This window comes from Dermochelys coriacea, chromosome 18 (genome assembly GCF_009764565.3).
Source record: "Dermochelys coriacea isolate rDerCor1 chromosome 18, rDerCor1.pri.v4, whole genome shotgun sequence".
NCBI lineage: Eukaryota > Metazoa > Chordata > Testudines > Dermochelyidae > Dermochelys > Dermochelys coriacea.
Window position 1 is genome coordinate 5,296,272 of NC_050085.1, and position 26,307 is coordinate 5,322,578.

At 45.9% G+C, this 26,307-nt stretch overlaps 1 protein-coding gene across 8 annotated transcripts in view; it reads left to right on the plus strand.

The window, feature by feature from the left end:
- Positions 1 to 782: 782 nt before the first annotated feature.
- The window catches only part of KIF17 (kinesin family member 17), a 37,532-nt gene continuing 12,007 nt past the window's right edge, over positions 783 to 26,307 (plus strand). For 2 of the 8 annotated variants that reach the window (XM_043500190.1, XM_043500193.1), the window contains exons 1-9: positions 798 to 2,107; positions 8,618 to 8,764; positions 9,852 to 9,953; positions 14,536 to 14,725; positions 20,705 to 21,157; positions 22,475 to 22,572; positions 23,610 to 23,757; positions 24,570 to 24,655; positions 25,102 to 25,226. In XM_043500190.1, the coding sequence (XP_043356125.1) occupies positions 1,877 to 2,107; positions 8,618 to 8,764; positions 9,852 to 9,953; positions 14,536 to 14,725; positions 20,705 to 21,157; positions 22,475 to 22,572; positions 23,610 to 23,757; positions 24,570 to 24,655; positions 25,102 to 25,226 (1,580 nt within the window). In that variant the 5' untranslated portion in view covers positions 798 to 1,876. Of the gene's footprint in view, positions 2,108 to 8,617; positions 8,765 to 9,851; positions 9,954 to 14,535; positions 14,726 to 20,704; positions 21,158 to 22,471; positions 22,573 to 23,609; positions 23,758 to 24,569; positions 24,656 to 25,101; positions 25,227 to 26,307 lie in introns of all 8 variants that reach the window. The other 6 variants (XM_043500192.1, XM_043500188.1, XM_043500189.1 and 3 more) reach the window with 6 other exon arrangements.

The following is a 26,307-nucleotide window of genomic DNA, read 5'->3' on the forward strand; positions in this document are numbered from 1 at the left end:
TTGGCTCCTCTTGGCCAGATCTCAAAAGGAGCTCAGCTGCTATAAAGGTATTTTCCTTCACACAAGAAGGTCTAAAAATTACTTGGCTCTGCACCACATGCCCTTCAGCATGTAGAGGGAAGGTTCCTCTGTGCCATCTCAGCAGGAGTGTGGCTAAAGCCAGCCCTCCCCATATCACAGCTTGCCCTGGCCAGGCCATCGCTGGTGCAGAGGGGTGCACGCTCCCAGGGCGCTGGAGTGCTGACTGCTCCCAGCAGGGCAGGCGGGAAGTGGCCTGGGCCGTCCCTGCAGCTCTTTAATTGGAGTTGTGGCCTCCTAGCTCCCAAATAGCCTAGACAAGCCAGACTTCACCCACCACCCTTATGCTGGCCGCTGCCACCCAGCTCCCTGCACTGGGCCATCCTGTGCCCTGCACCCCGCAGCTGGAGGCTGCGGCATTCCCTGGAGAAGCCCCTCACTCCGCACCCACCCCCACAGAGCCCAGGGGGCGGCTCCGCTCAGCCAGACCAGGGGCCTGCCGCGGTATTTCGGCAGAGAGCGGGGATGGGAATTGGGTGACGCTCCCTCGCCCGGCCTCTTGCGGCAGAGAGTTCGGAGCAGCGTTGCGCGACGCTCCCTGGTCCCCTTGGTAACGGCGAACGCCGCGGCGGGGGCGGGGGCGGGGAGCGGAGCTCGGCGCTGCTGCCCCTGCCCGGCGGCCCGGCTCTGGCCTGGTCCAGATCGGCTCCGCCCGGCTCGCCCCCCCGGCTGGCAGCCCCGACCCTGGGGCCGCCCCGCCCCCGCCGCCCGGCGCCGCCCCCTAGCGGGCGGGGCCCCGGCCAGGGTGGACAGCTGCCCCCCTGCCCGCCCGCTGCTTGGCGCCCCTCGAGCCTGGCTGGGGCCGGGGAGCCAGGCTCGCCCCCTCCTGCCACTGCCTCGCCTCCCTGCTCGCCCAGCCGTAGAACCTGCCCCGCCCTTCCCCACTCCTGCCACTGCCTCACACGGGCCCTGCCACCCCCCCACGCCAGGCTCGCCCCAGCACCATAGAAACTGCCCCTGCCCTTGACACGCTGCCTCACACCGTCCCTGCCCCCCACGGGTGTGAGGGGGGATAACGCCCCGCCCCACCCCCATGCCAGGCTCGCCCCCTCCTGCCACTGCCTCACACCGTCCCTGCCCCCCACGGGTGTGAGGGGGGATAACGCCCCGCCCCACCCGCAAGCCAGGCTCGCCCCCTCCTGCCACTGCCTCACACCGTCCCTGCCCCCCACGGGTGTGAGGGGGGATAACGCCCCGCCCCACCCGCAAGCCAGGCTCGCCCCCTCCTGCCACTGCCTCACACCGTCCCTGCCCCCCACGGGTGTGAGGGGGATAACACCCCACCCCCATGCCAGGCTCGCCCCCTCCTGCCACTGCCTCACACCGTCCCTGCCCCCCACGGGTGTGAGGGGGATAACACCCCACCCCCATGCCAGGCTCGCCCCCTCCTGCCACTGCCTCACACCGTCCCTGCCCCCCACGGGTGTGAGGGGGATAACACCCCACCCCCAAGCCAGGCTCGCCCCCTCCTGCCACTGCCTCACACCGTCCCTGCCCCCCACGGGTGTGAGGGGGGATAACGCCCCGCCCCACCCCCAAGCCAGGCTCGCCCCCTCCTGCCACTGCCTCACACCGTCCCTGCCACCCCACTGGCGTGAATGAGCGTTTTCCCCCCATGCCAGGGTCTCTCCAGCACCATACGAAGCTGCCCCGCCTTTCTGACGCTGCTTCCCCCAGTCCCTGCCTCCCCACTGGGGTGAGCTGGGATCGTGCCCCCTGAGCCAGGCTCGCTCCAGCCGTCCAGTACCATTGAAAGCTCCTCTGCAGGTGGCAGAGTTGTTGTACCGTGAGTTCGGACATGGCCTCGGAGTCGGTGAAGGTCATCGTGCGCTGCCGGCCCATGAATGAGCGAGAGAAGGCGCTCAGCTGCAAGGCCGTGGTCAGCATGGACAGCACCCGCGGCCAGTGCTTCATCCAGAACCCTGGGGCCACTGATGAGCCCCCAAAGCAGTTCACCTTCGATGGGGCGTATTATGAGGGCCACAACACTGAACAGATCTACAATGAAATTGCCTATCCATTGGTGGAGGTGAGTGAGGCCAAAAATAATCTATGAGCCACAGAGGCTCTCCATGGAGAATGGGTGACTCAGGAGATTGGCAATGGCAAGAAAGGCCTTTTCCTCAATTACTGCAGAGTTTAAACTTCCATTAAAAAATCCTACAAAGTTTTAATCTTTATAGTTATGAAGAAAACCCGCTGAATGTGACCTCATGCAGCACTGCCTCCTTGATTCATAGATTTGAAAGCCAGAAGGGAACATTGGGGTCATCCAGTTCGATCGCCTGTATAACAAAGGCCATGAAACTTCCCCAAAATAATTTCTATAGCAGATTTTTTAGAAAACAATTCAATCTTGATTTGAAAATTGTCCGTGACCCTTGGAAAATTGTTCGATGGTTATTTACTCTCATTGTGAAAAATTTACACCTTCTTTCCAATCTGAATTTGTCTAGCTTTGACTTCCAGTCATTGGGTTGTGTTATATCTTTCTCTGCTAGACTGAACAGCCAATTATAAATATTTGTTCCCTATGTAGGTAATTACAGACTGTAATCAAATCACCCCTTAACCTTGTCTTTGTTACACTAAATGGATTGAGCTCCTTGCATCTACAGTAGAACCTCAGAGTTACTAAAACCAGAGTTACGAACTGACCAGTCAACCACACACCTTTGGAACCGGAAGTAAGCAATCAGGCAGCAGCAGAGACAAAAAAAAGCAAATACAGTTAAAAATAAACTTTTAAAAAATAAAGGGAAAGTAGCATTTTTCTTTTGCATAGCAAAATTTCAAAGCTGTATTAAGTCAATATTCAGTTGCAAACTTTTGAAAGAACACTCATAACGTTTTATTCAACGTTACGAACATTTCAGAGTTACGAACAACCTCCATTCCCAAAGTGCTCATAACACTGAGGTTCTGCTGTATCACGATAAGGCAGTTATTTTAATCATTTCATCATTCTTGTGGCTCTTCTCTGAACCCTCGCCAAATTTTCAACATTCTTCTTGAATTGTGGAGACTGGAACTGGACACACTATTCCAGCAGTGGTTGCAGCAGAGCTAAATAAAGAGGTAATCTCTGCTCATACTTGAGATCCCCGTTTAATGTATTCAAGGATCACATTAGTCCATTTGGCTACAGCATTGCACTGGGACCTCAGGTTCATCTGATTATCCACCACAATATCCACCCCATAGATCCTTCATCCTGTAAGTATGTCCTGCGTTCTTTCTTCCTAGATGTATACATTTACATTTAGTCATATTAAAATACATAGTGTGCTTTTGCCCAGTTTACCAAGCGATCCAAATTGCACTTTATTAGTGACCTGTTCTTGTAATTATTTACCACTCCCCCAATTTGTGTCATCTGCAAAGTTTATCAATGATGATTTTATGTCTTCTTCCAGGTCTTTGATAAAAATGTTAAATAATGTAGGGCCAAGCACCAGTCCCTATGGGATTCCACTAGAAACAAAACCACTTGATGATGATTCCTCATTTACAAATACATTTTGAGACCTATCAGTTAGCCAGCTTTTAATTCATTTAATGTGTGCCGATGTTAATTTTGTACCATTTGTTTTTAATCAAAATGTCATGCAGTATCAAGAACTGTTCTTCAGGACTGGGAAACAGAGCATCACAGCTAAATACATTTCAATGGTCCCTTGAAATATGTGTTAACTCCTTATGCTTAATATTGTTCCACCTTGTATTTACTGTGACACTCCGAGTACATTTCCCAGACCTGAAGAAGGGCTCTGTATAAGCTCAAAAGCTTGTTTCTCTCTCATCAACAGAAGTTGGTCCAGTAAAAGATAGTACTTCACCCACCTTGTCTCTCTAGTATCCTTGGACCAACACGGCTATAACACTGCATGCAGTACTAAATCAAGCACCTTATGGAAGTCTAAGAATATTACATCAACACTATTATTATTTATTAGCTGAACTTGTAATCTCATCAAAAAAATATATCAGTTTACTCTGACAGGATCTGTTTTCCATAACCCCACGTTGATTGGGCATTAATTATATTCCCCTCCTTTAACACTTTATCAATCAAGTCCCATATCAGCAGCTCCATAGTCAAATTGACAGGCCTATAATTACCCAGGTCATCCCATTTACCCTTTTTAAATATTGGATCAACATTAGCTTTTGTCCAGTCTTTTGGAACTTCCCTGTTGTTCCAACATTAATGTTTAAAATCAACATTAGCGGTCCAGTGCACTCTTCTGACAACTTGCATCCAAAAGGGCTATCTGGATCTACTGATCTTAAAATGTCTAACTTTAGTAGCTGCTCTTTAACATCCTCCTGAGATATCTAGTAGTGGAATGGAAAGAGTGTAATAATCATCATATGATGAGACTACATCATCTGTTTTTTCCCAAGTACAGAACAAAAATATTTATTGGTAATTTCTACATTATTACTGATAATTCTATCATTTGCATTTAGCAGTGAACCAGTTCCATTGTCAAGATTCTTTTATGCTTCTAATACACAAAAAAATCATTCTTATTGTACTTAAATCTGCTTGTCATCGATTTCTCTGTGTGTCCCTTTGCTTCCTTTATCAATTTTCCGCAATTCTTAACTTCTGGTTTATATTTGTTACTATCAACTTCCCCTTTCTTTAATTTATTATATATATATATTTTCATTTATTATAGCTGTTTTCACTTCCCCTCTAAACCAGGTCTGTTTTTTAACCAATAGTCTTCTTCCTTGGTTATGGGATTGTGGCTTTTGGGGCATCTAATAAGGTGTTCTTAAACAATTCCAAATGATCGATCATATTTTTCTAATTAAATTTTTTCTCCCAGTTGATTTGGCAGATAATTGTTTTCAGCTTTGTGAATGTGGCCCTTTTAAAGCACAAAATATACATATTAGTGGTTTGGACTTTATTCTGTTTGCACATTATAAATGTGACCAATTCATGGTCACTTGTACCTAAGCAACCATTAGTTTTTTAGTTCTGTGACTAGAACTCTTTATCTGTCAAGATGAGGTTTAATACAGAGTCCTCCTGTGTTGATTGCAACACTTTTTGAGTTAGGAAATTGTCATTGATAATATTTAGAAATTGCAAGGATGTTTTAATACTGGCAGCCAGTAGCAGATTAGCCACTGGGCCAATGGAACCCGTGCCCAGGGGTCCCAGCCAACTGGGGGACCCTGGAAAAAATCTGCTGCCACCGGCGGAAGCCCGGAGGCCCAGCTGTCAGGCGGGTAGGGCGGGAAAAGCCCCTGCACCCTGACCCTGCTCCACAGCAGCAGCACCGGGTGGCAGAAGCTGTGGGGCAGCAGGGCAAGCCCCCACGCCCAACCTGCTCTCCAGCAGAAGTGCTGGGTGGGCGAGAGAAGCCCCAGCGCCCCGACCCTGGTCCCCCACAGAAGTGCGGGGGGTGGCAGGGGAAGCCCCAGCACCTGGATCCCCACTGCAACCCTGGGACTTGAAGAGCTCCCACTGCCCGCTGTAGCCATGGGGCTGTGGCATGGGGAAAGAGCTTCTCCAGTCTTAGGGCCGCAGTGCGGGGGCGGGGCAGAAAGGAGCAAAAGGTTTGCGGGGCTGCAGTGGGGGTGGGCGGAATGAAAAGAACCCTGGGTGGAACGGGGTGAGCACTAGGGAAGGGGCAGAAATGGGTGGGGCTATGGGCAGGACCACAGGCAAAAGGGGAGGAACAGGGGTGGGGCCGCAGGCAGGAATGTGGAGGGGTCTCTCACTTGCTCTGACCCAGAGCCCCAGGAAACCTTAATCCGCCTCTGCTGGCAGCATCAGACCTCCAGCACAGGTAACTCAGTTTGAAGTTCCCCATGATTAGGAAAAAAAGCTTCATACACATTATAGGTAGGTGCATAAGGAGCCAGTCACCCTGTTCTCTAGTGTGATTTGGTGGTCCACAGCAGACAGCAACTAATACCCCATCTTGGGCTTTATCTGTTAGGACATTGAACCATAAACATTCAAGATAATTTTCTTCCGAGTTATCAGTGACTTGGAAACAGGTGATGCCATTTTTGACTTAGAGTGCCCCTCCACCACCCTTCTTGCCTGCTCGATCCTATAACCAGTGATTTTAACATTCCAGTTGTGTGAATCATCCCACCAGATTTCAGTATCACCAACTAGATTGAATTCATGCTCATGAACAAGCATTTCCAATTCCTCTTGTTTGTTACTGAGACTCCTAGCATTAGTGTATAGGCAATTCAAGAATTTCTCTCTTCATATCCTTGATTAGTTCTCAACATCTTGATTCTGTGCTAAATAAGTGCTCGTATCTTCCTTCTTTTACCCTCCCCTTTTGTTATTAGTTTAACACCCTCTTGACTACTCTAGCCAGTCTGTCCCCAAGGAGATTGATTGCTCTTCTATTGAGGTGGAGGCCATCCAAACTATACAGTGCTCATCTCCCCACAGAAAGTGGATCAGTATTCCACAAAATCTAAACCCTCTATCCCATATCACTTATGTAGCTAGCAATTTCTAGAATCCTCTTCCTTCTGCCTTCCTTTCCTCATTGGATAGGGAGGATCTCAGAGAAGATTGTTTAGACATTCTTCTTCTTCTTCAGCATGCTTCCAAGTTCCCTGAAGTCATGTCTTATCTGTGAGATATCAGAAGCCTATCCAATCTTAGAGTGACATGTCATGTCTTGGCTTTGGGAAGACAGCACATTGTCCTGTTGTCTACGTGTCCCTTGCAGAATGTTCTTTCAATTCTTCTGAGTATTAAATCCCCAACAAGGATCATCTGTCTCCCTTGTACAGTAGAGAACTCTTCGTGGGCAAGCTTGCTTTTCTTAAAGAATGTTGACATGATTTCTTGCCTCTGGTGGTTATGAACTGCCAGGCTTCCTCTCTGACTCCTTGCCAGCTCCTTTATTCCTTGAACCCAGGGTACTGATGTTTCCCGAACCTGGCTGTCTAGGAGTCTGCAGATAGGTAGCTCCAATACCCTTGTTGCTTCTCAGAGCTTTGCTATGTAAAAGCAGAGTAGACACTAACAAAACTCTGGTCAGTTTTCACTGTTGCTATTCTGAACACTGGGCAGAGGTGAAACTAGCCAGAAACTTGGAGATTTCACCATGCTGCTGTTGCTTGGGGAAAGTTCTGAGCAGAAGAGGAGCTCTTAATGGGGGAGGAGGCCTCAAAAATAGAGGTTGACAGAGGGAGTGAAGTAGCAAGATCCTCTAATCAGGAGAGAGAGTAGCATTCACACCCCAAACAGAAGACTTTGGGGTTGGGAAATGGGGAAAAAAGAAAACTTTTCTCTTTCAGCAGCCAAAGGGACACTGGGTGCATGGTACTTTTACATGTATCAAACACCTACTAGCCAAAGGCTGATATGGAAGATGGAGCCTCTGAGCAGTGTCCAGTTACAACACCTGGGTAGAAAGTCCAGTACTCTTCCCCCTTCCCAACAGTGGAAGAAGACGGGACAACCAGGACTTCAAATGATTGCAGGGAAACCACTACAATAAACCGAAGAACATTAGAATGGTATTTCTCCTCTGCTCACTCAAAGGCATCTCTGAAGCTGGCAAAGGAGGGAATGACCTCAATCAGCAGGGGGCTGGGAGGGCTTCACAGCAGGGGGCTGAGCAATTCACCAGGGCTTTGCCTCATACCTCATTTACGGTTCTTCGCAACCTCTCTCCCTAACCATATTTCAGTCTCTTGTGAATTGGTATGTGGTTCATATTTTTCAAACTCTCTGCTTTAGTTATTATTGCCATCACATCTGGGGAATCTTGCATTCAGTTTTTTTAAAAATCAGAAAATCTATCACCCAGTGCGTGATTCGTAAAGTTATATCTATTTCATGTTTTGCTGAGATGGGAATGAAGGAAGGAAGGAAGGGTGACTCCCTCCTTTAGCCAGCTTTGCAAAGGATAACTTTGAGTGAGTAGATGAGAAATAACATACTTATCCTTACTCTAGGATTAAGACTTCCCTTTTAGCCACTTTATAATCAGCTGGAGTTCCATTTGTCTCTCCAGTCCTCAGAGTATCTTCTGACCTACAGCAAAACTATCCTAATTTTCTATCCTATAATCAATTGGCCCTTCCTGTTTTGACCTTCTGTGTTCTGTCAGCCCCTGGGGTTTGAGAGAAACCAGTGCATTTACACAGCAGTGAAATGTATTTTATTTTATTCTCTTAGTCTATGGCCTGAGCTAAGAAGCTTGTCTTTTGCCCCTACTTTTCATCCGCTTCAGATTTTCCATTCTTTTTATTTTTTGGGGTTTTGGATGAGATGTAAAACCAAGTCCTTGGTTTGTAGAGATTAAAGATCCCATGGGACTTTCCAGAAGAAATTCAAAATTCCAGCTCAGGTGCTTACGTTCCATCCACCTACGGATGGCATAGCAATTTCTTTGCTCAACCTGCAGTTTCTTTTCTTCCTCATAAAATCACTGTTAGGTGATAGAATCGAATCTTAGTAGCTTGATTCAAAACATGTGAAGGATGAAGATAATGGCTATTATCTTTATGTTTTTCTTGAATTTTCTAGGGTGTTACTGAGGGCTACAATGGCACCATTTTTGCCTATGGCCAGACTGGCAGTGGGAAGTCATTTACCATGCAGGGCATTGTGGACCCTCCTACACAGAAAGGCATAATTCCCAGAGCATTTGAACACGTTTTTGAGAGCGTACAGGTATGTAGTGAAGTGAAATGGCTGCTGTAGCAGGGACTATGGCCCAGATCCTCAAAGGTATTTAGGTGCCTAATTCTCATTGATTTCAATAGGAGTTAGGTGCCTAAATATCTTTGAGGCTCTGGGTCTATATGTTATAAGCTATTTATTAATAGGTTTTTCTACAGTATTCACCACCATTGTATCTGAGCCCCACAACATTAATGTCTTTAGCCACACAACCCTATGGCAAGGTAAGGAAGTATTATCCCCCATTTTACAGATGGGGAAACTGAGGCACAGAACTGGGAAATGACTTCCCCGAGATCACACAGGAAGGCTGTCGCTGAGTTGGGATAGAACTCTGATCTCTTGAGTTCCTCCTCAGTGCTTTAGCCACAAGACCATTCTTCCCACCCACAAATTATCAGTAGGATAGCACAAGACCTCCTGTCAATTTGCCAAGAACTTCACATGATGAGTACATGAGTACTGAATGCAGTTCTGATTGGCTGAGTATGTATGATTCAGTAGTGGGCATATGTATAGTCCAACAGAGTCCCTGAGATTTGGGACTCAGGTACTGTTTACAGCTCTACCACATTTACTGTGTGACTTTTGGCAAACTAGTGTTTCTCTCTCGGCCTCATTTTCCATATCAGTAAAACTAGGATAATGCCTAAATCTTAGGAAGTTGTGAGGCTTAAGTCATTAATATTTATAAAGTGCTATGAAACCTTCTGCTGAAGGGTGCTAGAGAAGGGCAAGATATTTTTACTCCAAGCTGAATATTAAAAGGTCTTAACGCACATTACTTAATACAGTGGTTTATATTCATCTTGGTGCTGGGTATTTACCAGTGTAAACCAGCCCACCAAACTAGGTCTACACTTCTCAGTGTCTGTGTATTGTACAGCAGTATGTACAATCTGAAAGGTCCCGTATAATGTGAACTAAATAGTTAATCTGCAGACTAAGTATTTTCAAAAATGTCAAGGGTGGTTAGGCACCCAACTGTCATTGACAATCAATTGGAGTTTAGATATCTAACTTCCTTAGGCACTTTTGAAAAACTTCCCCTAAAATCCAATCTCTTGGTTTTGTACAGTGTGCTGAAAACACCAAGTTCTTGGTGAGAGTCTCTTACCTGGAGATCTACAATGAAGACATAAGAGATTTGCTAGGAGCCGACACCAAGCAAAAGTTGGAGGTGAGGAGATCATAAAGTCATTATGGCTGAATGAGGATATGCTTTAATTTGCTCTGACTGCTGTTATCAGGCGTGCCTAATAGAAATGGGAGAACCCAGCAGAAAGTTTTTGCAGAAACTGAAACATGAAGCATTTGGGATGTGACAAAAACTGTTCTTATTATATTTAGTGAGTTTTATCTACAGTCTGGTCCCATTCCCCAAATCTCATACTTTCCCTTGTTGTTTGAGACCCAGGTTTGAATACACTATTGTACATGAAAGTAGTGTGTGCTTCAAATCAATGCTGAAAGTTATCATCAATGTGTGTTTACCCTGATGAAAGGTTAGACTTAGCTGCTCTCCACAGTTGATTTCAAATTTCCTCATTCTTGATGGTGGCTGTTAGAATATGCAACTCACAAGACCAAACTTACTTCTGTTGTTTTATGTATGTATTTGAATTTAACTGAGCATGCACAAAAGAATGCCCTTGACTGGTTCATAGAATCTCTGGGTTGGAAGCAACCCCCTGCTCAAAGCAGGACCAATCCCCAATTTTTGCCCCAGATCCCTAAATGGCCCCTTCAAGGATTGAACTCACAACTCTGGATTTAGCAGCCCAATGCTCAAACCGCCAAGCTATCTCTCCCTTCCCAGGTTCCTGGCACCTTTGGCATCAATTTAAAATTCAATACAAAAATAATTACAAAACCACCATGGTATCCCCTTTCTGACGCACGCACGCGCGCACGCTGCTGAGATCTGAGCCCAGGTTCTGGAAGGGGTGTGTGCATGAATGCATGCATTTTCTTTTTTAAAGAGGAGCTTCAGGTGGAGTCCTTGCTGGTAGCCACTGGACTTGGCCAGAGTCATGGTGGAGTGGCAGCTCCTGGTCCTGGGTTTAAAAAATTGCTCTATAGAACTGACATTTTCATTATTTGTCACTCCACCAATTTTTGTGTGCAAACTTTACCAGCAGTGATGTTTTCTTCCAGTTCATTGATAAAGTTATTGAGTAGCGTTGGACCAAGAACAGATCCCTGTGTGAAGCCCACGAGAAAGGCGCCAATTGCATGATGAGTCCCCATTTAGAAGAACTTGTTGAGGTCTATCAATTAGCCAGTATGCGTAAGGGCTGCAGGACTGGACCCAAGGTCCCAGCTTTGGGCCAGGAGGTGGGAATCTGCCTCAACTTACAGGGAGGCATGAAAGGAGTTAGGATGCTGAAAATGGAAACATGGAAAGAAGGGGTCAGGAGAGAGGATACACAAAATCATAGAGAAGGGAAGGAGAAAGATGTAATGAAAGCAGAGATGTAAGGATGAGAGAGATTGTGCAAAACCCTGAAATTGAGGCTGAATTGTTCAACATGGAAGGAGAGGGGAACCAGAGATGGGATTTGGAGGGGCCTGGAAGAAGGTTGGGTTATGACTAGTTACGCACATAGGACACCTAACTGGATGGACCATTGATCTTGTCCAATGTCATGTGGCAAGTCCTATCTGACAGTGGCCAGTTCCAGATGCTTCAGAGGAAGGTGCAAGAAGTCCCCAATGGACCGTTATGGAATAGCCTGCCCATAGGGGAAGTTTCTTCCTGATGCCCATAAGTTAGTATCTGGTTTATGCACTGAAGCAGGAGGGTTTCTGTCCCTTATCCATTTTTAATCTGATCTAATATGACTGTGGATGATCTCATTATCTCTAAGAATGGCTGATCCTTTATTGACAGGATACTGCAGAGGTACAACTCCCCATTGGAATGCCTGGGAAAGGCAGAAAGTTTCAAAGATGTAGTATGGTAAAATTAATACAATTAATAATTCTATTGATTGTTGTTTTACAATCAAAGAATTTGCCTTACAATAACTTTGCAAATCTCTGCCCTTCCCATGCATTCTTGTGGGGAGCTGCATGTCTTCTCTTCTAATTTACATGCCAGCAAGATTGTCAGTATAAGGAAAACCAAGGTACTAGCACCATCTGCTGCACAGAAATGTTGAAACAGTGACAGAACTTTAGCATGTGCCTGGCCCTGTAGAGGTGAAGTCCCTGGTGGGTCCCCATTTCCTTGCTTTGCAGAGAATGTGTGTGTGTGTTTTGAGAGAAAGAGGGTTCACTATTTTAGAAAGAGCCTCCTGAACATTCCTGCTTTTTGTTCCACATCAATAATGACATTGGTTTCCATGATGACTGCAGTTGGCACAGGCACGGCAGCACTTGGGCAGAACTGTTTCCATGGTAACACAGTTACCACTAGTGACAGCTGCTGGCTGTCGCTGCTTCTACAGAGAAATTAAGCGAGTCAATGTCCTGTGGAGACACAAAGCCTAGGCAGATCTTCTGCCCCCTGCAGTCCTACATGTTCCTCCTCTGCAATCCCATTAGTATTATTAATTGTATTTGTTTGCTTTTAATGTCTGTGACTCCTGGCCACCCCTGCACCCTAGGGACTCACAGTCACTTGCCATGAAATAAAGCCCTGCAGAGAATGGGCCTCACCGAGCTCTGCTAAGAAGATATCACACTCTGTTGAAGTGAGTGAAATGTCCTTATTCCACCCTAGTAGGCTAAGTACTGCTTCCTCCCATGCAAGGCAGTGCCATTTCTTCAGTTGATCAGAGATGGACATTGGAGAAGTCTTCGCCAGGGACTAAGCCTCCACAGCACTGCTAACTTGAACCATCCCAGTCACCTGATTATCATATATCTCAGTTAAAAGCTATAGTATAGATTGACCTAACCCTGATCCTGTAACTGGATTAACTTGGGGCAGCCCAAGGCTTTAGCTTGGTTAGGGAACATGACTAAGGTCCTATCTGCACTACAACTTTTAACTCTCTCATAACCTGTTCTGTTCTATTCTAGATAGGTTTTTGTAGTGTATTTATCACAATAGTGTCAGAGCGCTTTCCAGCAGTGCATTAAGCAAGGTGACTAACATCTGTCACATGTTTGAAATCACATCAGGACAACCATGTTGTAGGTTGGTTCCCCTGACTCAGTTATTTTGTGGTGTGGACAGGGTCCTAGTTGTCAACTCAAAATATGTTGGCCATAACTGTTTGCAAATGATTTCAAATACATTTAAAAGTCCCAATGAGGATGGAGCCTAAATGGTGTTTGTGATCCTAGTGGGCTATCCTGATCACTTTTTCCTGTGATGGTTTTGATGGATCACTCAAGGCTATAAAAGAAAAACCAGGTACTTTATTAACATCTTTTATTAAAAGTCCGCTCTGTGGGAATTTTAATTGCTGGGAGAATTCTGTTAGAGATTTAATGTGTTGGTGATATCTTTCTCCAGAACAGGACTTTGGAATCACCAAACAAAAAACTGATCCCTAGATTTTATACTTGTCCTGAGCATGATGGGCAGGACTTTGAGAGTTTAGCCAGTGCCCATGGGAGATGCCCATGTGGTGCAGAGGGGATCAGTAAAGCAACTAATATCAGTATCCCTCACTATTGCGTCTCAGGGCTTGTCTACACTACCACTTACATTGATGTAAGTTACATCGCTTAGGAGTGTGAACCCCCTTCTCCCCCCCCCCGTCAACATAAGTTACATTGACTTAAAGCTGTGTGTACACTGCGCTATGTCACCGTGAGACGCTCTCCCACCGACATAGCTTCTGCCTCTCGTTGAGGTGGAGTAATTACATCGATGGGAAAGTACTCTCCTGTCAATGTAATGCATTTTTACTAGATGTGCTACATCGCACCGCTGCAGCACGGTAGTGAAGACAAACCCTTGTTGTAGTAAACTCCCTATAACCAGAGACACAAGAGTGATTAGCTAGGGCAGATGAAAAACTTTACATATCTTTTTAATGTTTGAAGTTGAAGACGCTGCTATGGGGCAGCTCAGAGTAGGGGAGCAGGGAACCATGTGACACTGGAGATGCCTGAGCTAAGCAACAAACTCTTGACTTTAGTTCCTGTTGCATATAGAACCATGAAATGTTTTTTGTACTTTTATTCATACTTCAGAAATCATTTGTTTCCTGGTTACACACAAATACAGCTGTCTGTTGCATTACAGCTGTGTAGTGGGGTGGGCCAAAGCCTGAGAATAGCTGAGCACCTACTGAGCATGGTGCACCTGTGGCTCCCCTCCAAGTTGATGGGAGATGTGGGTGCTCCACAGGTGCACAGCACCCCTCAGGAGTTGCTTCAGTGTGCTGTTCTGTAGCTAGCAATGAGATTTTTGCTGTAGTGTCCCATTATGCACATAACTGCCTTTTCTTCCTTTCACATGCAAAGCGCGTGCAGCCCTTGGCCTCCTGGAAAGTTTCCAGAGTCGTCTGTGGTGTTTCAGAGTCTAGTGGTCCTGCTGTAACCTGTGTTCGTGGATTCATAGATTTTAAGGCCAGAAAGGTTGGGCAGGAATTGTGACCCTTTGTTTGCCAGAAGCTGGGAATGAGCGACAGGGGATGGATCATTTGATGATTACCTGTTCTGTTCATTCCCTCTGGGCACCTGGCACTGGCTACTGTCGAAAGACAGGATACAAGGCTAGATGGACCTTTGGTCTGACCCAGTAGGGCTGTTCTTAAGGGACCATTCTGATCATTGTGCTGTGCTCTTCCTGCTTGCAGCTGAAGGAGCACTCAGAGAAAGGGGTGTATGTGAAAGGACTCTCGCTGCACACTGTGCACAGCGTGGCCCAGTGTGAGCACATTATGGAGACGGGTTGGAGAAACCGAGCGGTGGGCTACACCCTGATGAACAAGGATTCTTCCCGCTCCCACTCCATCTTCACCATCAACATGGAGATCTATGCTGTAGGTAGGTGCCAGATTCCTGGGTCAGGCCTTTGGGAGACTGAGCATAGAACCAGCCTGTGCAATCTGGTGAATAATCCCAGAATAAAAACTGGCTCTTGAATACAGCTGAGCAGATAATAGATTTTCTGTTCAATTGCTGAACCACAGTATCGGTGGGGAAAACATCAGTTTGTTTCTAAATGAAACTGAATGTTTTTTTATTTTTCTCGCCAAAACAAAAACTGAAAACATTCCAGATGGGTCCAAATTGAATGTTTTGAATGTCCGTTCAAATGGACGTTTTCAAAACATTTTGTTTTGATTTTCTCTAAGATATTTTGACAGTTTCAAAAATTGTGTTGTCTGTTTTTTTCAGCCAAAACTATTTATTAAATTTGACCAAAATTTGCAAACTGTTTCAGAGCCCTTGAAAAATGCATTTTCCAGTGAGTCTACTATTTGCTGGAAATATTTTGCCCAGTTCTGGTCTTGAATGATTCTAGGTCTAGAATGAGAGCTGTGCCTGGGCACAGCATTCACTGCAGTGCAGCGTGACTGAGAATTTTTTAAACGTCTTTTCCCTTGCTCACCCATGGGGGGAGGGGGACAAGTGTCTACACATTGTTTGGGAGCATATTTCCCTCTGTTTGTCTTTGTCTTCTAAAATCCTTATTTGATGCTGTTGAAAGGTGCTGGGCTGACAGCTCCGGTGCCTGAAGGCCACACTTGCACTTGGAATTCATAGATTGTAAGACTGGAAGGGACCATTATTATCATAGAATCAGAATCATAGAAATGTAGGGTTGGACAGGACCTCAAGAGGTCATCAAGTCCAGCCCCCTGTCCTGAGGCAAGACCAAAAAAACGTAGACCATCCCTGACAGGTGTTTGTCCAACCTGTTCTTAAAAACCTCCCGTGATGGGGATTCCACACTCTGCCTTGGAAGCCTGTTCCAGTACTTAACTATCCTTATAGTTAGAAAGTTTTTCCTAATATATAATCTAATCTCCCTTGCTGCAGATTAATCTGATTCTTCTTGTTCTGCCTTCACTGGACATGGAGGAGAGGTTACTTACCTTTCTGTGACTGGAGTCCTTTGAGATGCTTTGTCCTTATGGGTGCTCCACTGCTGTATGCCTGCACACCTCTAATTAGTCTGACCTGCTGCTTAACAGAGGCCAGAGAACTTCACCCAGTGATTCCTGCATTGAACCTACTAAATTTTGATTGAACTACAGCATATATTTTAAACAGATATCTAATCTCGGTTAAAAGATCCCAGGGAAAGAGAATCTCTAGGTAATCTAGTCCAGTGGTGAATTACTTTCACTGTCCACAAAATGTGCATTTTATTTACAGTTTGGATTTTCATGATTTCAGCTTCTAGCCATTGGACTTTCTTTACTCAATAAAGTATGACTAGCAACAGGGCAAGTTGCCCCCAGATATCACCATGCCAATGTGTCTCAACCTGGACTTGGAAGGGTCACTTCTAGGAGTGAGAGTGGAGTTCAGTCTCTCATGCTCCATTCAGTCCTTGGCCTCTGCTGAGAGTGCTAACAGTCTGTTTTTATTTCCTTTATCTGTTCTCCATTCATGGGAAACTTGCACAATGTCTTCCAACTGTAATTGCAGATGCTGCTGATAGTCCCTCACTTCCATGAATAGAGAATTTACTCACCAAACATTTACTAAAAATGGGAGAATGAGGAGTGACCCTCAGAATAACCCAATTAGCTGATCACATGGGTGTTAATTGTGCTTTGATTTGCTGAACTAGGTCCTGCTTCTATAATGTGGGACCCTCAAATCCTGACGTTAGCCTAAGAATCAAAAGTAAATGCTTACACTCTTCTTGTGTTCCAGGTAGGTCTTGGGTTTCATTCTAAATTGGAATTATTTGTCTTGTTTAGAGGCTTTCAAAAAGTAGCACCTCTGTTTTTATAGCCCAAATTAGCAGGGTGAGAATAGCTGTCATTTCATTAACTTATTAGGGAAGCCCCATGCGTTCCATGGCAAGCTCGGCCTAAATTCTGTTTCAGTGTCTCTGGATTTTGCTGTGTTGTAGTGCAGCAGACTGGAAATTCTGCATCAGTTTCATTTACATTTGAGATTGGATGTATTTACTGGCTTTAACATGACAGTCATATTCCAAACAGTACAGTGACCTCTGCTATTTATTTTGAAATTAAATTAAATTTATTTTACACTTTGCTCATGTTTTCAGTTTTTATGCCTCAAGAGTTATTTACAATCTAGAACTGCATAGTAGAAGATGGAGGAGGTGGCCGGGGCGTGAAACATGATGTTTTGGCAGCTCAATATTGGACAGTCTGAGTTTGGGGCATTTGGGGAGGTGTTGGAGCAAGTTTGGGATTGTAGAATAAGCACATTAGCTGGATGTTTCTACTAAAATGACCATCAGTCAAACAGTTAACAAAGTTGACATTTAAACTGTCATCTTCAGCTTTCAGATTGGACACCCCGTTAAGATGAATGGGGAAGATCAAGCTGTCTGCAGTCTTGGGACAAAACACAGCATCACTTACTTACAGTTCATATTTTTAGATTCCCTTCAGAACCATGAGGTCTACAAAGACTTTTTAATGCACATTTAGATTCCAGAGTGCAAATATGCAGAAAATAGTAGATTCAGTGGCAAATTCTGTGGCTGCAGATTTATGAAATACACAGGTCCCTTCCCATTTGGTCCTCTCTGAGCATTCAGAAGAACGACTGTTTTCCCCCTTGATTTTGTAGGAGGAAAGAAGTTTTAGACTTGTCTCATGCTTCTGATGCCAGAATTAGTTGATGGACTAGAAGAGAATTAGACAGTTGCAGCCTGACTTTCCAACTTGCTTGCAGGCATTTTAGCAAGAGTCTGGGGACTTGTTATACCATGGAAACTAACCCAGTAGTTGTATTGATTGAAACAAACAAGCTCCTTGGGTACAATTACTGGCAGGAGCCAAAACAACTACTTAAATTTTAATTGCCAGTTGCTACTTACCTAAGCTGGAAAACCCCCACTCTTCAGAGTGTCCATTTGCTCCAGGGCTCAGAAAGGACAGTAAGAAGGGGTAGTACTATATTCAAACTCCACCCATTTTCTCCATCCACAGTCCCTGAGCTGCCAGATGTTTCTGCCAGAATGATCAGTGATTAAATAGCTAGCAGTGCTTTATGCCATAATCATTAGGGTTCAGTGTCAACACCTCATTGTGATGAATAGGCAGTTAACTTGGAGTTATTGTTTCTGTCTATCTCACTGAGAACTCAGCTTTCAGAGTGCATCAGTTTATGCTTGGTTGACATTTGGAAGGTTTTCTTCACAACCATAATGGCTAGAAAAAGTTTAGATTTTGCAGATATTGATGGGTCCATCAGAATAGTGCTCATCCTGTCGAACCCTTTATGCACTCCAGTGTCAGCCTCATGCTGTTCTAGAGGCTTGTGGCCAGTTTTACTCTTAAACCTGGGTTTGTGATGGCTGGGAATAGCAGGGAAAGGGATGTTTGAAATGAAGAATGATCCAGCACTTAGGGTGATACCTGGCACATGGGAGACCTGGATTCAATTGTCAGCTCCATCACAGACTCTGTATGTGACCTTTGACAGGTCACTTAGTCTCTCTGGGCCACAGTTCCCCATCTCTACAGTGGGGATGCTAGCCTTGCTCAGCTTCATGGGTGTGAAGATGAATCCATGAAAGATCGTGAGGTGATGAGATACTGTGATAATGGGGGCCACATTATCTACCATAGGTAGAGTTTGCAAAGTCTAACTTTGTAGCCTACTTTTTATTCACTGGAGAATCGCTCTCCTTTTGTTTTATTTTCTTTAGTTCACTGAATGAGCATTTGCTACTTATCTAGCACCTCAGATGCTGACTGGTAGACTGGGGCTTTGGGAGGGACTAGGTCAGTTGTTTTCCACCTAGTGAGCCACTTGAAAAAGGGACAAATGCGTACCTTTAAAAACACCTTCCTTCTGGCTCAGCGTGCTCTGTACACCCCCGAGAGTGGGGTAATTTATGAAGGTGCTGAGAGAATAAGAGTCAAATGGTTCAACGCACCCCTAATGAATCAGAGCACCTTGGAGTTTTGGGGTGAAATTGTGGCCCCACGGAAGTCCTTGGGGCCAGGTTTTCACCATGACCTTTATCCTTCAGTCCTTAGTTAGCAGGGGTGGGCAGCATGCCTGCTCCCTGGATGGGGAAGGAGCAGTTCACATTGGAGAGAAATCCCCCTGGCCAGACTGGCAGCAAAGCTGATAGGTTCTGCGGGGAACTGCTTGCAGTTTTTCTCAGTCATGAGGATAGTCCTAGAATTTAAGGCCAGAAAGGATCACCAGATCATATCCTCTGAACTGTATATCACAGGCCCTCAACACCACTTGGCACCAGCACACTAAACCCATGAACTGAAATTAGACCAAATTATTACAGCCACAGGAGACTGGCCTGTTCTGTGCCACAGGCAGAGATTAGGAGGCACTGAGCTACACCAGTGCCTGAAGCCCTGCAATGGCAGGGAAATGATTAAGTGAGATATACCCAGATAATCCTGGCAAATGACCCACACCCACATGCTGCAGAGGAAAGCCTAGGTTACTGCCAGTCTCACCCGGGGGGAAATTCCCTCCCAACCCCACCTATGGTGATCAGTTAGACCCTGAGCATGTGATGAAAATTGGCCGGCCATGCACCTGAGAGAGAATGCTCGGTGCCAGCTCAGAGCCTGGCCCATCCTGTCCACTGTCCCACCTCTAGCCATGGACATTTCTGAAGCTTTAGAGGAAGGAGACCCCCCTCAAAAAAAAACCCAGAATACATGGACGTGCGGGGAATTCCTTCCTGAGCCCATAACACTTAGCATTATTGTGGGGTGAAGGGCAGGAAGGAAATGTTACAGAGGGGAGCGTCTATTCCTGGTCCCTGGTAAACAAGCTCATCTCTTGGCTTCCTCATGCAGTGGCACTCAGGGGGAGAGCTGTAAATTAGTTGCTTCGGAGGCAAAGGGGCAGGGGCAGGCTCCTCACCCAGGCTCAGGTGGCTGCGCTGAATCCCAATCTGGGGAGTTTTCTTGTTTTCTGCTTCTATTCCCCATTGAGGAGTAGCAGACATTGACAGTGCCCATCTCTCCTCCTGCTGAGTCATTTCACCAGCGTCTAGGCAGTAAGACCTGAACCTTGGAGAGTGTTTGCAGCCCCTCTTGGGATGCCACGAACCCACATGGTGATGTCTTGATAGGGTTTATTTCCCTGGTGAGGGGAAACAAACTTGTATCTGTGCACCACAGGCAGCCCTATGATCATCACCATACATTGAGGTAGCTTTGATTCAGGCCTAGAGAAAAGCCATAGGCTGGAAATTGAACTAAATATCGCTTCCAGGCTTCCTGAATCCCTAAGCCTTTCACTGTAGTCCATTTGAACTGATCCTCCTCTCTGGCCATTCACATCCTCTACTGCTTGTACTGCCATGTGTTTCTTCTGGCCTTGCTGAATTCCTACCCCATGGACTCTTGACTCTCATTTCCATTCTCCTTTATCTCCACTCCTTTCATTTCTCTCTCCCTGCCTGTCATTTATAATTTAACTTCATGAAACATCATGCAGGACATAGTTTGTATGAAATAACCTATACCAGGTAAGGGTCCGATCCTGCAAGGTGCCGAGTACCCTCATCTTCCACTGAAGCCTATGGGAATTGAGAGTGTTCATGGGGTCAGAACCTAAATCGGCTCAAGAAGTTTTGCTGGGTATTCTGGGAACCAAGGCCCTGATTCAGCAAAATAGGTAAGCACATGATTTCAATGGGACTTACACCTGTGTTTGAAGTTATGAATGTGCATATGTGCTCTGCTGAATCGGGGCCTATGTACATACAAAGTCTGTGGCTCAAATTGAAATGTGATTCTTAAGGGCAAGAGGCCTGGTCCTTGTCTGGTGAAGTTGCTTCTTCTTAAAAGAACCCGATCCCACATTGTTTTCTTGCAGATGAGAGAGGGCAGGATCACCTGAGGGCTGCAAAACTCAACCTGGTGGATCTGGCTGGAAGTGAGAGACAGTCCAAAACTGGAGCCACAGGGGAGCGTCTCAAAGAGGCCACCAAAATTAACCTCTCTCTCTCAGCACTGGGCAATGTCATCTCAGCCCTGGTAGATGGCAGGTGCAAACACATCCCCTATCGAGACTCAAAGCTGACCCGGTTGCTGCAGGACTCCCTCGGGGGAAACACCAAGACCCTCATGGTGGCCTGCCTGTCTCCTGCTGATAACAACTACGACGAGAGCCTCAGTACTTTGCGCTACGCCAACCGGGCAAAGAACATCAAGAACAAGCCCCGTATCAATGAGGATCCCAAAGATGCCCTGCTGAGGGAGTATCAGGAGGAGATCAGGAAGCTGAAGGCCATTTTGGCTGAACAGATGAACACAAATAACTTGTCAGGTACGATGCCCTTGAACTGCTCCAGAGTTGCTTTATCATTGGCCAGAAAATTACACCTTAAATATACATAGGGCACACTGGCATTTCTCCCCAACCTCCCTCCTACCTATTGGGGAAGGCTCTCTTCAGCCCAACGCCAGCAGCTTTGGCCTTCAAGTTGGGTGGGAGCATAAGGGTTAGGATGGGAGCAGTCTGTTTTCAGATACGGGGAGACTTTAGGGAGGGGAGTAGCCTCTATTATCCATCCTCCATACTCCTGGATAGCAGCAGCCTATCATGTAGGGGCTAAGACTCTGTGGCCTTCCCCAGCCAGAAGCAGCCTTCAAGAGAGCAGGCAATCTCCATGCCCCCTTTGCCTCCCTACTGTTGATCCTCCACTTGGGCCTGAGGTTATGTTAGGTGGCCACATTAAGTGGCCTCATTTCCTTTGCTATCACTTGAGTACTCTTGCCTTTTCTCTCTGAGGATAAGTAAGGGAAAGCAGCTGCATAGGGGCTATGAAGCTTGAGAACCACAAGTTCACAAGATCACTGCTCCATTCGACCAGACATCTTGCCTACATCCCTGCAGCTTTAGGCTGGAGTTAAGAGGCAGCGTTCTTCAGCAGTTAGAGCAGAGGACAGGCATCAGGACTCTTAGGTTCTATTCTCAGCTCTGATGCTAATTCTCTATCTGACCTAGGGCAAGTTGCATAACATCTGTGTGTCTCAATATCCCCATCTATAAAATGGGGGTGAGAATGATCCACCTCCCTGAGTAAATAGCTAGATGAAAACCAGGGACAGGAAGACTCCAATTAGCATTGTATTCCAAGCATCTATCACTCTTGCATTTACTGGTATAGCCCTTTCACATCACTGCATACCTGTACTGCTTTCAGAAATGTGATCCAGTGTCCAGGGAATGATGCCTTTCTGTGTTGAAGGGTTTAGAGTGGCCTACGTTGTAAACTACTTCCCACTGCTAGTCTGGCCATAGGCAAAGATTATACCATTGTAGCCCTCAGTTACATCCTGGAAAATAATAGCAAGAACCTATCTAGACTAGACTAGAATTATCTTCAGCCTTTTACATACCTGGAACCAAGCTGTTTAAAACTCTGTCCTTCCAGCCAGCAATGACTGTCTCTCAGGTGCAGCTCCAGCACAGAGCATTCTCTATCAGCATGCATTGTATCATATTAGCACAATTTAAAGTAATGTCTAGGCTGACACATTCCTTATCATCTGCTAGCCTCTTTCTGTTGGTTAGTTGCCAAATGATCTGTGGACAATCCTCTGTTGTATGTGTGAGTAATCTTTCTCCTTTCCTTAGCAGGTCTGTTACCTGCTGAGACTGCTCACCTGGAAGTGAAGCCAGCTCTCCTACCTGAACCCCAGCCAGATGTCGAAGCAGAGAAGCAGCTGATCAGAGAAGTAAGCCAGGGAGTGTGACCCCCAAGTTGTTTCCTGCTGGGGATTGTCCACTTCTGTAATCCTCAGCACAACTGTAGTGCAAGGGGGTACTGTGTGATCTTCTTGGTACACCTCTGCCCATGCACCTCAATCTTTGGTCTTGTGCTGTAGACAAAACTTGTGTTGTTGGAGACCCTGTTACAATAGCACTCTTTCCCAACATTGTTCCATTTTGCTTTGGAGATGGGATGGAACTGGTTTTCCCAGCATGGGTCAATTTGCATTGTAGAAGTGCCTTAGCTTTCAGCACTTCCTGCTATTCCAGTGTGGAATCTCCTGTCAGCAAGGGGTTCAGCGAATCTGATCTGACCAACTATTGGGCCAAATCCTAAGCCTCCTACATGCTCCTTACTTAGACTAAACTCCCAATTACTTCAGTGCTGCTGGTTGCTTAGCTGATCGTTAATGAGATATAGAACCTTTTGGTTCTGTTGGTGGCTCTAATTTGGCCATATTGGGAGGGACAAAAATTTGTTCCAATCTGATAGCATTTGAAATGTGTTTAGTAGGACACAAAGCTGCTTCATTTGTCCCCAAAAATCATAATGACCAATTTCAAATACACAGAAGCCTAAATTCTAGATTTCCTATGAACCAGCACTTATCTAGTGTGGAAAATTCCCATTTAATTACAATTTTGGATTTGTCCAAGCTTGTCTGTGTGGGTCAAGATTCACAGAATCCACCATCAGAAAGGATCAGAAAATTCAGAGAGAGCTCAGGGGCAAAATTGAGGCATGCTGGCATCGTTTTTGCATCAGCTATTCCTGTCCTATGGAGAAATGGAGATTTGCAGCCTCCAGGGCTGTCAGCCAATCACCTTTGAACAGCCGCTGTGTTCATTTAAAACGTAGAGTGGAAAACGGCTGTGAATACAGCTCTGTATTTAGTATATTGCTAGGGAAGTGACGAGCAGCCGAGAATGGGTGGGGATAATCAGGAGTAGACCATTGGGATATGCCATGCCAGGCTGTCCACAGTGCCCTTGCGCCTTTCAGGAGTATGAGGCGAAGCTGGCCCAGCTGAAGGCAGATTATGAAGCCGAGCAAGAGTCCCGCGCGCGACTTCAGGAGGACATCAATACCATGCGGACTTCCTACAACCTCAAGCTGTCCACTCTGGAGGAAAACCTCAGGAAAGAAGCAGGTGGGAACGGGGAAGATCTAGAGAAGTGCTAGCTTTTGGGGGAACCATAGAGCAGGAAGGATGTAGACCAGGGGACTAGCAACTGCAGACAATAGAACTTTTTAGCTTGGCCCACAACAGCACTTAGCTTGAATAAAAGATTTGAATTGCAGAGATGACAGGTCCCATCATGCTTAAGCTAGTTGGCTTGGCACGAGCCACACTTCTATGCATGATATGAGGGTGGTAGCTTCAAACTTCTCCATTATATGTGAATTAGGTGTGCCCCTTCAATGCCTGGTGAGTAGCCAATATGGTCTGTCGACTTGGCAAAGTTTGTGGATTCCTGACGCAGTTGTGACTTGCTGCCAGCCATGCTATAGTATTATCCTTATTTGTTTTGCAGTGCTGCCTAGGAGCCAGTTGAGCTAGTTACTGAACAAACACAGACCAGAAAGATGGTCTGTGCCCCAAAGAGCTGATAATCTATAGTAGTTCTATGACCTGTGTTGTCAAGAGTTGGCTCAGACATTTTCTAACACAAAATGGTGATTTTTCTTTGATCGTAAACCCCCACCCTCAGAGACAGACTGAGCATTCTCATGTGAACCTCCAAAGTTTTACCATCCATTGTGAAAACTACTGTATTCATGCAGGATGCTCTCTGTGTCTCCCATAGTTTTCCCCAAACAGGGTGGGGTGGCAATTGGCAGCTGTTTTGCTCACAGACACGTGATCGGTGCAAATTTTGGGTGATATTTTCATATAATGATGCTCTAATGGTGCAGAGCTTGTAGCTAATAGTTCTGGGTATTTTTTCTTGTATTTTCCAGATGCTGTCCTGAGGGTTGAAACCCGCCCTGGCCCTGGCCCTGGCCCTGTTGTTGCCATCACAGAAACAGAACAGGTGTCCACCAAGGTACCCATCAGGATAATGCTCCTTATCAGACAAATGGAACAAATCTAGCTGCCTGTGTCTGTGAGGCTCACGGATACTCATCAAAGAGCGTATTTATCTAGCTACAGTGCAGCTGCTTCTGGGGTGAAATGTGGCAGCTGTTTAACAGTGCACAGCAACACTACTAGGAAATGAAATGAAATGAAGGAAATGAAAAAGAATCCCACAGCCAATTGAAAATGCAAGGAAAATTTAGCTTTCCCAATGCCAAAACTTCACTCCAAGCAGTACCATATCCCTAAGGGTAACGTGACAATTTTGGTGGCTTGTGCTGTAGGGGGAAGCAGCAAAATGACATTCCTTACTCTTTGTTCCATGAGCGAGACAGCTTCCTGCTTCATCATGTCTCCTAGTACACATGCTGCATGTTTTCAGAACAGCTGTCTTTAGTTGCCTTTTGCCCTCAGGACACAACAGAGCCTCAGATAGCCCAGTACGTTGGGAGTGTGACCAGAGAGAGTCCTGGAGCAGACGTGGCCATTGCTGCTGAGGAGCTTCCAGTGGCTGTAGACCAGCAGCAAGTGCTTGCCAGGTCAGTAACTGTGCCTCTGATCCAGCAGAATGCCTTCTATGCATTGCATGTGATATGCACAGACAGAACAATCAGACTATTGCATTGTATTATTATTATTAAGCTCGGACAGTGTGCTTAATGTGTACAAAACAGAAGAAGATGTGTCTCTTGCCCCACAAGGAAGCTCCAATTCAGACACAAAGAGCCAGCAGATCTGGCATTAGAAGTTGCCAAAATACAGAAATTATAAGAGTGAAATACTGGGGAACAAACCATCTGAGGAGATTCGCAAATGGGACAGCAAATGTTTTGCTTCTGGGTTACCAGATCAATTGCTGCCTAACTCAGCTTTCTTGGGGCTGTTGGTAGGCCTATCTTTGCACTGATGCATTTCCATCTACTTGCTGTTGGTAAGGTTTAGAACTAAACAGACCACGGAGACAACTCCTTTTTCAACCCCAGAGGGGGTTTCTCCAGGACATTGGAGCCCTGGTGATGGGGTGAGGTGTGGAGGAATCTCGCCTTGTTGCTGCCCATGGTGTAGCTGGATAAATGAGACTTTCCTCTTTAGGGCTCTCAGTCTGCTGTGAAAAACTCACCTTGAAAAATACATCGGTTGTTGTTATTGTAATATATTTGCTCCCAAAATGGTGAAAATGAAATCAGCTGTTCTTGCAAGAATCGCATCTGAACGAGAACTGGCAAATCGGTCCCTTCTGGCTTGGAACTGCTGTGGAACGAGATTCAGAGCCTTGAACCCAAACTTGACCTTTGGAGTATGAACAGCTTCAGATTCAAGGTTCAACTTTTGGCCCATCTTGAATCCAAACTGAAACAGTATAGGACTTGCTGTCAGTTCCCCAGTAGTGGAGTTTCACTATATCCTGATTCACTCTTCGTGGGTTCCACTGGTTTTTGAGGCAATTGTGTGCCCCTATATTAAACTCTAAAGTGTTGAATGCTGCTTCATTCTGAAAATGGCCTTGTGCTGTAACTGCTTCTCCAGAAGGTTTCCCAAGGGCTTCTCTGCTGCACATTTTCCTGTTGGGCATCACTTAGGCTCAAACAGGCTATTAAAATATACAAGGTGGTGCAATTT